At 41.0% G+C, this 13,997-nt stretch overlaps 1 protein-coding gene across 7 annotated transcripts in view; it reads right to left on the bottom strand.

The window, feature by feature from the left end:
* The window catches only part of Abca14 (ATP-binding cassette, sub-family A (ABC1), member 14), a 121,428-nt gene that overhangs the window by 74,936 nt on the left and 32,495 nt on the right, over nt 1–13,997 (bottom strand). For all 7 annotated transcript variants that reach the window (XR_003946550.1, XM_017312271.2, XM_017312273.2 and 4 more), the window contains 4 exons: nt 11,885–12,014; nt 3,426–3,580; nt 3,071–3,226; nt 2,272–2,482 (listed from right to left, as the gene is read on the bottom strand). Coding sequence is in view for 6 of the 7 variants with exons in the window: in XM_017312271.2 (XP_017167760.1) it covers nt 2,272–2,482; nt 3,071–3,226; nt 3,426–3,580; nt 11,885–12,014 (652 nt within the window). In the remaining variant the exon portion in view is untranslated. The remainder of the gene's footprint in view (nt 1–2,271; nt 2,483–3,070; nt 3,227–3,425; nt 3,581–11,884; nt 12,015–13,997) is intronic.

Here is a 13,997-nt window from a genome sequence, read left to right as displayed (position 1 = left end):
ACTGAGCTGTTTAATCCCCAACCTTTAAGGAATGTATTACAAAAGCTACCACCTACTGCTATCAGAGTCCAGAGTGAAGAGCAATATAAGTTACAGATCAGATTTGGGGAACTACAAAAGATATCCTCTATAAGTACTCTCCTGCTAAAATGGCTAGCAGTAGCTGAGAGAACAAAGATCCACATTATTTGATGATTCCAGGCACACTAACTGAGGACCATCCTTAGGATCTAAATCATGCCTGGCTTATAATAGGTCCTTGATTAGTGTGCCTTAAATCATCAAATAATGTATGTGTGTTCTTATGCGTGCAAGTGCATATGTACATGTGTGTGTACATGGTTGTATGCATTTGTGTTGATATGGGACAATGGTTGACATTATGTGTCTTCCTTGAGCACTATCTTCTTTATACATTGAAGCAGGCTCTCTTACTTGATACCAGAGCTCAAAGACTTGTCTTGTCTGGCTAGCTAGTTTGCTAGGGGGACTCTCAGTCTTGGCCCTCCTGGCAGCTGGAATTACAAGTGGGCCACCATGCCCACCCAGTATTAAGGCATTGCATGGGATCAGTCTTTACACACACAGGACTTGACCTAATGAATGTGTTTCCAGCCATCATTACCCTTATAAGTTTCTTTTTAAACTGAAAACCTCATCAATAATCAATATATTCAGATACTAATTGTGTGTGCCCCATTGACTTACAATAGAACATTGGTTTCTATTTACTAATCAAGATTGTAAAGGCAGTCGATGATATTGTTTACCCTACTTCTGACATTGAGGAGTTTATTATTAAAACCCACATTCCTCTTTGGAGAAGGGAAAAGAAGAGGTGGTCTATCTTCCTGAAGAGTGACAAGCCAGCATTAAGTACAGAAAAGTTTGGGTTTGGGTGTTAGATGCACCTAGGCCCAAATCTCTTTCAATTACCTTTTGGATTTCTCATTACTGAAATATGAGCACCAGCTCTCTTATACATAAGAAGGGAGAGCTCTGTAGATATTATTAAATCATCTGTATCAAGAGTGAGATCTAACAGTTCACCCATGGGAGAACCAGTAAATGTAAGCTGAATGAATTCAAATACTGGAATGACTCCATCTTTAACTACACCCATTGATCGGTATCTTCCAAAGTTTGTATTTCTTACTAGTTTGAGACATATTTTTTTTATTTATTTTTTTTAAAGCAAAAACATCATTCTTCCTTGTTTATTTTGTGTTTTGTTTTGTTTTGTTTTGGTTTGGTTTGGTTTGGTTTTATGTGTGCTGCTTCCAGAAATTGTGGCCCAGATTTAGGGTGACTCTTCTGACCTTAAATGATCTAATCAAGATCAAAGCATCTAACTCTCACAGGATTATTTTGTGGCCCAGGTGTTTAGGTTTCAGTTGATTTCAGATGTGGTCAAGTTGATAATTAAAGTTAACCATCTCTCTCTCTGTCTCTCTCTCTGTCTCTCTCTCTCTCTGTCTCTCTCTGTCTCTCTCTGTCTATCTGTCTGTCTCTCTCTCTTTCCTCTCTCTCTCCATATATATATGATAGATATAGATGATATAGATATATATTTTTTATGGCATATGATTAAGATATACAGTATATGGTAGAGGATATATGATACATGATATATAATTGATATATGAGAAATGATACATGACACATGATATATGATGTGATATATAGGTTATATATAGAAGGAGCCTGTGAGATATATGTAAATCTCTCTCACACACACATATATAATATTGTCAACATCAATAACAAACAACTCAGCTGTACCCATGTGTTATATTAGTCCCTATAAGCCTCCATTGAACTTTGTATTAAATCTGTGCTCCTATGACAAAGTATCAGTTATCATCAGCCAGATGGAAGAAATGTCCTTGTTTATTGGGACAATAAGGAACATTTTCTAAGTCAGAATATGCTTATTGGGTCAGAGTGGGAGAAAAAAAACTGCATAGGTTTTGTCTAGATTATAACCAAAACACTTCAGACCTAATGCATCAGAACATGGGAAGGCCTGTGTAAAAAAAAAAAAACAAGAATGAAAATATTGTTAGAAGAATATTTTTTGAGACAAGGTCTCACTATGTAGAGCTTCTAATTCATCATTCCTACTCTCACAAGCCTACTAAGCACCACAGTTATAGGCTTGTGCCACCACACCCAGCTAAAAATACAAAGAATCAGATAGATGATAGATAGATAGATAGATAGATAGATAGATAGATAGATAGATAGACAGACAGACAGACAGACAGAGACCATATAGTTTCTTCAGGAAAAGCGAAGAGCCACAGCACTTCAGGATCCCCATGACCAGGATGGCGATCCGGTCACCAAGCACATCGGCCTCATCCATATGGTGTGTGGTCAGTAAGATGGTACGGTCCTTTTTATAATGCTGAAGTAGGTCCCAGGTGGCCCTCCTGGAGACTGGATCCATGCCAGATGTTGGCTCATCAAGGATCACCACCTAGTGACAAAAGTAAGTAACCAAGAGCCAATTTACTTCATGTTTGCCACAAGTGGGATAATCTACTATATATGGGAGACATGTTTAAGCAAAAATACAGACTCTAGACCACTCTAGGATGAACAACCACTAAATCCTTAACTGTCAAAGTTATGGCATTATGTCAAACATTATGTCAGTTGCATTAATAATGGGAATTCTCTCTCCTTATCATTTGGGAGAGTTGAGTTTGTGCCAGTTTTTGTGTTTGAATCTGCAGGAGTAGAGACCCATTTTATTTTATCTTATTTCTTACTATGTGTGTACACACATGTGGATATCAGGAATTGATGTCCAATGTCTTCCTCAGCCACCCTATGTGCCTATCTTTTGAAACAGGGTCTCACTCTGAACCCAGAACTCATTTCTGGGGATCAGTCTGTCTCCACATCATCTTTGGTTTAACATTATAGGCACCCAAAACCATGCACTTTTACCTGGGTGCTAGGGATATTAATGAAGCCAAGTCTCCATGTGCCTGCCCCACAGGTACTTTACCACAGGACCATCTCGCCAGCCCCACAAGAACCCATTTTAACTGTCAGTTACCTTAGTGTCCCCTATCAGAGCTATAATGATTGAGAGCTTGCGCTTCATTCCTCCGCTCAGATCCTTTGACATGGTATTACTTTGCTGAAGCAGGCCAAAAGAAGTGAGCATTCTGTTAGTTTCTCTTGATTGGTTCTGCAAAGGTATTCCTTTGATCTAAAAAAGAGGAGTCAGAGTTTATGCAGTGATCTCAACCCTGTGCTTAGAAAATTCTTATATTAGGGCTTTAACAGAGCTGTGTACACATGCTCGCCCTTCTTGTTGCTTCCAACATGAACTTTTGATGAAGGTAAGGCTGCAGGTCCTTGTTCACACTGCCTGGAGGACGTGAGGAGAGCAGAGAGTGAGTGCTCACCACGCAGTAGAAATGAAGGTGTTCTGACACTGTCAGCATCGGGAACAACAGGTCATCCTGGGGACACAAGCCCAAGCTTTTTCTAATTTGAACCATGTCAGATGAGATGTCATATCCACTAATATAGACCTTTCCTCTGGTAGGAAGATACAAACCTACAATTAAGCAAAGACATGGCAGAGCTTAGATAAGCAAAGACACATGGCAATGTGCTGCTTACTGGGTAACTTGCCTGCAGAGTCTGTGGGCCAAAAGCAAAAGTGTGGTCCACAGAGATACCTAATGCCAGTGGTCATGATCTCATGGAAATGGCGAAAGAAGTGACTTTTCATTCTTGTCTAATTCTATGTCTTTATTGAGAGTATTTTGGTTTGAAATATAATTACAGCATTTTCCCCTTTCCTCCCTCTAATCCCTTCCACGTACCTCCCCATTTGCTCTCAAACTTGTGGCCTCTTTTAAATTTACACACACACACAAATACAACCTTCTCAGTCCATCTAATGCTACTTGGACATATAAGATTTCAGGTATTATATAGCAAATTGGGAAGTTCTTCTCTGTGGTTGACTATTTTCTCCCTCTCTTGACATTCCTTAGTTGTCTGTTGTTCTTTGTCTATGGTTGGGCCCTGTGAGAGTTCCCCTTCCGTATTACGATATCTACCACTATCCTCCTTGTTTGGGTCTTCTCTATGTAGCCATATTGTTGAGATTTCATAGGTGTATCTTCCCTTATATTTCTAGGAGACAGGATCTCAGAGCAGACGTTGTGTGGCTCTGGCTCTTACAATCCTTCCACACCCTCTTCCTCCATGCTTCCTGAGCCTTAGGTGTAGGAGTTGTGTTGTAGATTTATCCACTGGACTAGACACCACAAACTTGCTTGTTTTCTGCATTTTGGTCAGTTGTAATTTTCTGGAATGGTCTCTTTGGCAACAAGAAGTTTTTTTTTTGATGATGGAAGAGGTCTACACATATCTGTGGTTAAAAGGATAAGTATTTAGAATACAGTTTGGGATTATGATGGTTTAGGTAAAGCAGTAGTTGTAGGCTTTCCTCCAAGATCCATGACCTCTCTCTTCCTAGGTAGTTGACCAGGCATGTTTTCCCTCATGTTGAGCAGGTCTTCAGTTCAATTAGAGAACTGTTGGTTACTTCCAAGGTATGTGTGCCACCACTGCGCCCTTACTGTTATCTTGTTGTGCTAGTCATTGCCATGGTTCATATGCGTCACAGCTGGATAGGTCTGTTGATTGTGTCCCCCTTCGGAAGGTTGCAAGGAACCTTCTGGTACCATGAAAGCTAGTCCTCAGGTAGGAGGCTTTCAGGGAAGATCCAGTTCTGATCATCAGAATCTTAAGCCTGAAGTGCACTGAGTCATGAGGAATAGAGATAAACTCTAGAAGGAAGACCTGTGGAAGCAGGTTATAATGTTTGGAGAGTCTTTTAGGTTTCCCAAGCTGAGACCTTGAAAGGGGGTTTCTCATGTCTGGAATTGGTAGTTCTGTTACATAGCCTAGGGTTCTCGTGGGGCACACTGTCAGCCCAGGTAGGAAATTTTCATTTAAAATATATATGACTACACACAGACTTGTATTTGTTATATGTAATTTTAGGTAAATTATATTATAAAGATATAATAAAGAATATGATGTTACAAAGAAATAATATATATTATAAAGAAATAATTTGATTTCTTGTGGGGTTTATTTCAGATACCCTTACTGTTATTTTATCCTCTCTCTCTCTCTCCCTCTGTATTGATCTCCTCACCTCTATAATTAGAGTTCTCTCCCTTTTATTTCCATTTCTCTCTTCAAATCACTTGTATTCTGATATTCTTCCCTCTAAATCCACCCATAGTCCTTATTGCTTTCTTGGTACCTGGAGTTACTCCAGGATTGTTGGCTATCCAAGCCAACCCAAGCAGCTGGCCAGCAGAGAAAGCTCTCCCTGTGGTGGATTCCCTTTGTAAACATTGTAAACCCTTAATGCGTGCACATGTTGAGGTCCCCCTGAGGAACTCCAGCAGCCAGGCCAGAGGATAAAACAGCTGTAACCATCAGACTCAGCTCCTCAAGATGAAAGGAGACCAGGCCCCACCTCCAGACTTCTCTAACGGGGTTGTTTTCTAACTGGCTCTAATGGTCATTCCTAGCCCCAAGTTAGGAGAGTGGCCAGGCCCTGCCCTTCAAGAATAAAATCCCACCAATCTTTGAGCTTGCCCCCCAAATTAGGCCACATAACCTTGAGTCTGGAAAGCACCTCCATTCCCACCTCAAGAAACCCTGTATGAACCCTGCCTTCTGCCTAGTTCTCTGCTGCTTCTCACCCCAACAGTATTTTCTCTACTGATAAATCTCCTGTGTGAGGTTTGTTATGAGGTGGGACTTCGTGATTTTCCTTGACTCCGGACCCCCAGGATACCTTTCCTAGCAGAACTGTCTCCCTGGGGAAACCTCTCTAAGCAGAGCTGCGGCACTTGCACTGGGGAAACTTTCCTGGCAGCTAGAGTAGAACTTCTCAGGGGAAGTCTTTCCCTTCAGAAATGCAACACTTACAAGGTTGTTCACCCACTCGTGAAGATTTGGATCTACGACCACAGATGAGAGACAGCATTCGATGTTTGTCTTTCTGGATCTCTGTTGCCTCATCCGATATGATCTTTTTCTAGTTCCATCCGTTTACCTGCGAAGTTCATAATTTCCGTTTTTGTTTTTACAGCGAGTAGTATTCCATAGTGTTTGTAGGCCACATTTTCATTATCCGTTCATCACTTGAAGATCATTTAGGTTCTTTCCATTTCCTAGCTCTTGTGACTAGAGCGTCAATGACCGTGGCAGAGAAAGTACCTGTAGAGTAGGGTATTGGGGCCTTGAGGCAAATGCCAAGGAGTGGAAGAGCTGAGCCGCATGGTTCCTTCATGTTAGGCTTTTTGAGAATTCTCCACACTGATTTCCCTAGTGGGCGGACTAATTTGCAATCCCACCAATAGTGAATGCTCTGTATAAATCTGGATATTAATCTTCTTTCAGATGTTTAGCTAGGAGAGACTCTCTCCTGCCTGCTCTATCAGTTTCCTCTTCACTTGCTTTTCTTCCTGTGAGGTATGGAAGGAAGCGTTTCAGCTTTGTGATGTCCCACTTGCCAGTTGTTGACATTAATTCCAGGGCAAATGGAGTCCTACAGAAAGTCCTTCCCTAGACCTGTATCATATAGGGTACTTCCTCTGTTTTCTTCTACCAGTTTCAGGTTTCACATGCAAGTTGTTGATCCATTTGGGGTTAGTTGTTGTGCACAGTCATAGGTATGGGTCTAGTTTTATTCTCCTACATCGAGAGATGGAGCTTCTCGGGCAGGCCTGATTGGACATCTGATATTCTAAGCACCATTTCTAAACACTGTTTCTTCTGACCAGTATGCATTTTGGGCAACTTTTTCAAATATCAGGTGGCTATAGCCACCTGTACATATGTTTGCATTGTCTACTTTGTTCACTTGATTTCATATCTGCTTTTGTGCCATTACCATACTGTCTTTATTCCTATGGCTCTGTAATAATCTGTGTCAATCAGGGATATTGTCCTATGGTCCTATGGCTTTATTTTTTTGTTGCTGTTGTCTTTATCTGATTTAGGTATTACAGTAATATTTGATCCATAGTTTATATTTGAGAGCGTTCCTTCTGTTTCTAATTTTTAAGATAGTTTAAGAAAGATTGGCTGTAGATCTTCTTTGAAAGTCTGAAACAAAATCTGCCGTAAATCCACCCATCTACTGTGAATCCACCCAGGACTCTTTTTTTTTTTTCTTCTATTTCAATCTTGTTTGTTGTTTTCAGTCTGTTTAGGTTGTTGATATCTTGGTTTAATTTTGGTGGTTTGACTCAATCTAGAAACTCATTCTTTTTTATTTTTCCCCTCAGGTTTTCTAGCTTAATAGAGTCTAGGTTTTAAAATTATTTTTTGTGATATTCTGTATTTCTATGGAGTCTGCTGTAATGTTTCCCTGTTCATTTCTGATTCTGTTCAAGCCCTTTCCTTCTGTTGGTTAATGAGCCAACAGCCTGCCAATGGTGTTTATCTTCTCAAAGAAACAGCTCTTTGTATTGTTTGTCTTGTTTCATTGATTTTGGCTCAGATTTTTACTATTTCTTGACATCTGGTGAGTTTGGATATGGTATGTCCTTGCTTTTTAACTTTTTGAGTTACATCATTAAACCGTTTATTTGAGAGAAGTATTTGGTAATGCTGCCTTTCCTGAGACACTTGGGGTACTACTGTTGTAGCTATGGAGTGCAGGAAGCCATCAGGAACCTAGAGAGTTAACATCGCTGGGAAATATAAAGTCTACTTAAATTTTTACAGGAAGTAGATTCAAAAGATCTTAATCTAAACCAAATAGAAAATAATCCAAGAAGCTTGCTTTGCCAGCACTGTTTTTATCCTATCATGCAATTATGCAATTAATTTATCTTTTTAAGTTTAATTTTTTGACACATAAAACATAACATTGTCCACATAGTTAATCATGGTTTACCATGATTCTTCAAATGCACAAAAACAATGTATAGTGCTGAAAGCTTTCAAAACTCGTTTCTTCCAGCTTTTTAAACTATATGGGAATTATTAGAGATGCTTTCTTACTGGGCAATAAAATACCAGGACTTCTTATTCCTATCTAATAACCTAGTAACCACTGATCTATTTCCCGTTCATACCCTTCCATTTCCCATTCATACCCTTCCATTTCCCATTCATACCCTCCCATTTCCCATCCATACCCTTCCATTTCCCATCCATACCCTCCCATTTCCCATCCATACCCTCCCACTTCCCATCCATACCCTCCCATTTCCCATCCATACCTTCCCATTTCCCATCCATACCCTCCCATTTCCCATCTATACCCTCCCATTTTCCATCCATACCCTCCCATTTCCCTCCAGACTCATGTAGTCACAACTCTACTCCCAACTTCTATGTTTTCTATTCTACATATGAATTACACCATGTGGAACTCGATTTTTTTTTCCATTCCTATCCACATTGTCACAAATGACAGACTTTCCATTTTTTTATGGCAAAATGGTATTCAATTGTGTATATGTATGACTTTTTACTCGTCTATTCATTAACTGATACCCACCTGAGTGACTTCCTTTCCTTGGCTATATCCACTAAGGCTCTCCTTCAAAGATACCACCCTATAATCAATCACAGAGTGAGTCTGACAGTACTAACCTTACCTTACAAGAAATTTGACAAGGTTTCCTTTGGAGTAAAATGAAAAGGCATGTGACAGTAGTTCCAATGCACCACAAGTGGCCATAGATTTATTATTTCATCTGTATGAAATGTGTCAGTTAGTCAAGTCCACAGGACCTGAAATCAAACTGGTGATGGTCGATGGCTTTCTCAGACAGGACATTAATCAGAACGTGATGACTAAGGCTAGAGATTTCTTTCAGGACAGCACAGCTTTTCTTAAGCAAAATCAAGGTGACTGCTACCAATTGACTTATAACAAAATTGCCTTTAAAATATTAACATTTAGAAAAAATAACAGGGACTGGAGAGATGGTTAGTAGTTATGATCATTGGCTGCTCTTCCAGAGGTCTCAGGTTCAATTTCCAGTGCCTACATGGTGGCTCCCAACTGGCTTTAACTCCAGTTCCTAGGGTTCTGATACCCTCTTCTGGCCTCCATGGGTACTGCATGCAGCCAAAACTATCCATATGTACAGAAAAATTAACAAAACATGACCCTTGCCTCAAACAACTTAAGTCTAATGCTGAAAACAAATGACTGAACAATGGTGACATATGATTAATATGCTCTGCATGCATGTGTTGAACATTCTGTGGAGAACTGTTCTAGTCACTTGAGCCATATTAATTACCAAACACGGGTTAGAGTTTATAATTGTCAATGAGGAGCTGTAGAGGCTACCCTGGGGCTGGGCATCCTCTTCTGCTCTGCCTCACCCTTACAGGGCTCTAGTCACTGATTGTGCTTAAGGACATTTGAGCCGGGCGTGGTGGCGCATGCCTTTAATCCCAGCACTCGGGAGGCAGAGGCAGGCAGATTTCTGAGTTCGAGGCCAGCCTGGTCTACAGAGTAAGTTCTAGGACAGCCAGGGCTATACAGAAAAACAAAAAACAAAAAACAAACTAACAAAAAAGGACATTTGAAAAAATCTCTGACATATAAAGCAGCACTCACAGGTTCTGGGACAAGGACGTGTCTTTGGTGACCATGGCCATGCACATGTAACACATGGAGTGTGTCTAAGAAGGCAGATACAGGGACGTTCCATGAGTGGTAGGAAACACTGCACTAGTGTCAAGCACAGCACTCCTTTACAGTCACGTGGTATTCGTTGAGGGATAACGCCTTTAAGAAGAGGTTTTATGAAATTCTTGGGCAAATGAATGTATCTGGAGGATATCATCCTGAGTGAGGTAACCCAATCACAAAAGAAGTCACTTGGTATGTACTCACTGATAAGGGGATGTTAGCCCAGAAACCTAGAATACCCAAGATACAACTTCTAAAACACAAGAAAATCAAAAAGGAAGACCAATGCGTGGATACTTCATTCCTCCTTAGAATACGGAATAAAATATCCATGGAAGGAGTTTGGAGCTAAGACAAAAGGATAGACCATCCAGAGACTGCCCCACCCAGGGGGTCCATCCCATAATCAGCCACCAAATGCAGACATGATTGCATACGCTAGCAAGATTTTGTTGAAGGGACCCTGATATAGCTGTCTCCTGTGAGGCTTTGCCAGTGCCTGGCAAATACAGAAGTGGATGCTCACAGTCATCTATAGGATGGAACACAGGGCCCCCAATATAGGAGCTAGAGAAAGTACCCAAGAGCGGAAGGGGTCTGCAACCCTATAGGTGGAACAACAATATGAACTAATCAGTACCCCCAGAGCTCATGTCTCTAGCTTCATATGTAGCAGAAGATGGCCTAGTCAACCATCACTGGGAAGAGAGGCCCCTTGGTCTAGCAAACTTTATATGCCCAGTACAGGGGAACACCAGGGCCAAGAAGTGGGAGTGAGTTGGTAGGGGAGCAGGGCAGGGGGGGGGTGTAGGGGACTTTTGGGATAGCATTTGAAATGTAAATGAAGAAAATATCTAATAAAAATGTGGGAAAAAAGAAACTAGAAAAAAAAAGAAGAGGTTTTTAAACTAAGGTTTAGAAATTCAACAGCTTTCAATCTGCATAGCTCATTGTCTCAGAAGTGAGCCCTACCCATCTAGCATGCCCTGGGGAATCTCAGCCCTGACCCAGGGATGTCACCTGACACTGTCACCTTCTTTCTGCCATCTCTCACTTTTTCTCTTCCATCTCTGCCCACATGACAGTCTCTATCCTCTTGCTTCCAAGCCCTGTATGTCCTTGTAATGCGTATCACTCTTTCTCTTTATGTATTTTTCTTTTACTCTTTTCTCAGACTCAGATTTCATTTCCGCTTACCCACCACCTCCCGAAGCAGGAGCTAGTCAGGTTGCCACTCTTCCTTTGAGCCCTGTCTGTTTCTCAAGCCACGTTATAAAGCTCTGTCTACCCACGAACAACTGTAAAATTTCTGGAGGTCAGGGCTTTGGGCCTATTTGTTCACTTTTGGCTTTTATCCCAATACCTTGTGTATTAACAGTTTATATTGATAGAATAAACAAAGTTATTGGTTCATATGAAATGTAGGATGGAATGAATTAACGATGGAATTCTTGGGCCGGTGAGATAGCTTAGTAGGCAAAGGCACTTGCTGCCACGCCTAGATGCCTGAGTGCAGTCACCAGACCCAGAGGGAGGAAAGAGCTCAGCTGTCCTCTGATCACCACAGTGCACTGTGGCACAGATGTTCCTCTCCCCAAAACACAAAACAAGGAAATACAAATGGGTTTTTAAAAGCAGATTATTTGAGAAATTAGAGAACTTTCTGGGTATAATTGCCCATCTTAAGGGGTAGTTGGGTCACACAGATACATACATATGTCAAAAAATTAGCAAATAACTGAAACTTAAACATTGTGAAATAGTCTTATCAAAAAATTCTCAATTACATAGCAAGAAGAATATTTAATGTATAGATTCAACTTTGAAATATTTTAAAATGGGTTTATAGCTATATAGAAAGTAGAGTGTTGGAATGGTAGAATGTAGGCTATACATATAGGGATATTTGCTAAAAAATTTTTTCAGTTTAACTCTGTGTTTGAGATATTCTCCACAAATTAGTATGTGTCCATAGTACACATTTGCACTGAGAGCAGTGCACACTGAACAAATTACAATGGCTTTCTGTGATTCAGAGAGACTAACAGGAGATAAAACAATGTTAGGGAAAACCAATAAAAAAATTATCATAGAAGTGTCAGCAAAAGCCCCACATTCAGTCCACAGAACGGGACCCAGTGTGACCCGGATACATACCTGTGAGGATGGACAAGGTGGTGGTTTTTCCTGCCCCGTTATGTCCGAGAAGAACAGTTATCTGCCCCTCATACAAGTTCAAAGACAAGTCATTTACTGCCATCAGAGTACTGTTTTTTAAAATGAATTCCTGTCAAAAGTGAAACAAGTACAAATTTGATGATTGTCACCTGTAAACAAGGATTCATTAACTATTCAGAGTTGAAGAAAAATGTCATTGATTTCAAGGCTGGAGAAATAAAATCAATGAGAGATTAAATTATGGAAACCAAGCAATGCCTACAGGCAGTCATAGGGATTGTTTCAGGGGAGGGTTACAGATTTCCCCCTGAAAATCTCATGTTTTCGCTCTGCTCCAATCTTGAAACAGATTAAACTCCAGTCTGCCCCAGTCAGTCAACCTCTGTCAGTCAGTCCCAGTCAGATCCAGTCAGCCACAGTCAGTCAGACCCAGTCAGCCAGTCCCACTCAGTCAGACCCAGTCAGTCAGACCTACTCAGTCAGACTCAATCAGTCAGACCCAGTCAGTCAGTCCCACTCAGTCAGACCCAGTCAGTCAGACTCAGTCAGTCAGTCCCACTCAGTCAGACCCACTCAGCCACAGTCAGTCAGATCCAGTCACACCAAGTCAGCCCATCAATCTTTCTCCTATGTCTCAGAATGAATTGCTAAAAACTCCATTGCAGATACCACCAAAATGAACCCTCTCTCCTGTGCTCTTATCTGCATGAGACACACAACTATCCATCTACCCACACATCCCAAACCCACACATTCCAAAATTGGAGACTGAGGGACCTCATATCATTTTTCTACCTCATATACTGAAAACTCGTTAGTCACTAATCACTGCTAACCAGCTCATTTGCTTATTTAACAAGAAATTATTGAGCACTTGTGTAGCATGCATTGTAGAACGTGGTCTGATTGTCGTTATGAAGAAGGTATGCCCGATTTTTTCTAAAGCAGAAATATTATAACAGGAAAACACATATGCATCTGTGCATAGGAAATACTTAAAGCGTTCACTAAACATTAGAAGAATGCACCAGTGGAACATATCGAGAGCCTAAAACAGTGCTTGTGTAAGTGTAGTCAAGATATTTCTCAAAGGAAGAAAGGCAGTTTGCCAGCTGGGCAGCATTGGGAGCACATATCACGCGTAAGCTATACATCTAACAGTGGGCACAGCATTGCAAAAGGGATTACAAAGACTAGTTAGACAGCGCTGTCTCCGCCTGTGCCTGAAAGAGAAAGTGCCTTGAGCAAGATGGTAAACTGCATCTGTTACTTCAGTGACCATCTCTGAATAGTGGACTCTGAATTTAAGTGCCTTTGGTTGCCTAGATCTAAACGTTTCTCCTGAGTTTGTGAACTACCATTTCTTGGTATCAGTCCAGTTCGTAAATTTAATAGCCATGTAGGTTGTGCACACACTGGACAGTAAGCCCATTTAAAGAGTATAGTTTGGTGGGTTTCAGTTCATTCATGGTTTTACAGCTATCTGTAGGCCCCACAGGGCCTGCTTTTTCCTCTCCTCTCCCCTCCCCTCCCCTCCCCTCCCCTCTTCTCTCTCTCTCTCTCTCTTTCTCTCTCTCTCTCTGTCCTAACTTGGAAATACAGACTGCCTTGGCTGCTCTGTGACACAGCTAACTGAAGCAACTTCAGACCTTCAACAATACCAGGCACTCATTCTTTTTTTTCACCAAACATTCATAAGTGAACCATTGCTAGCCACTAGACATCAGCTCCTCTCCTGAACCAAGTTTCTTTCTTTCTTTTTTTTTTTTTTTTTTTTGGTTTTTTTCGAGACAGGGTTTCTCTGTATAGCCCTGGCTGTCCTGGAACTCACTTTGTAGACCAGGCTGGCCTCGAACTCAGAAATCTGCCTGCCTCTGCCTCCCGAGTGCTGGGATTAAAGGCTTGAGCCACCACACCCAACTTCTTTTTTTTGTTTGTTTGTTTTTGTTTTTGTTTTTTTCCCATTTTTATTAGGTATTTAGCTCATTTACATTTCTAATGCTATACCAAAAGTCCCCCATACCCACCCACCCCCACTACCCTACCCACCCACTCCCCCTTTTTGGCCCTGGCGTTCCCCTGTACTGGGGCA

The sequence above is a fragment of the Mus musculus genome, chromosome 7, assembly GCF_000001635.26.
Source record: "Mus musculus strain C57BL/6J chromosome 7, GRCm38.p6 C57BL/6J".
Taxonomy (NCBI): domain Eukaryota; kingdom Metazoa; phylum Chordata; class Mammalia; order Rodentia; family Muridae; genus Mus; species Mus musculus.
This window is presented reverse-complemented; position numbering and strand designations above follow the sequence as displayed.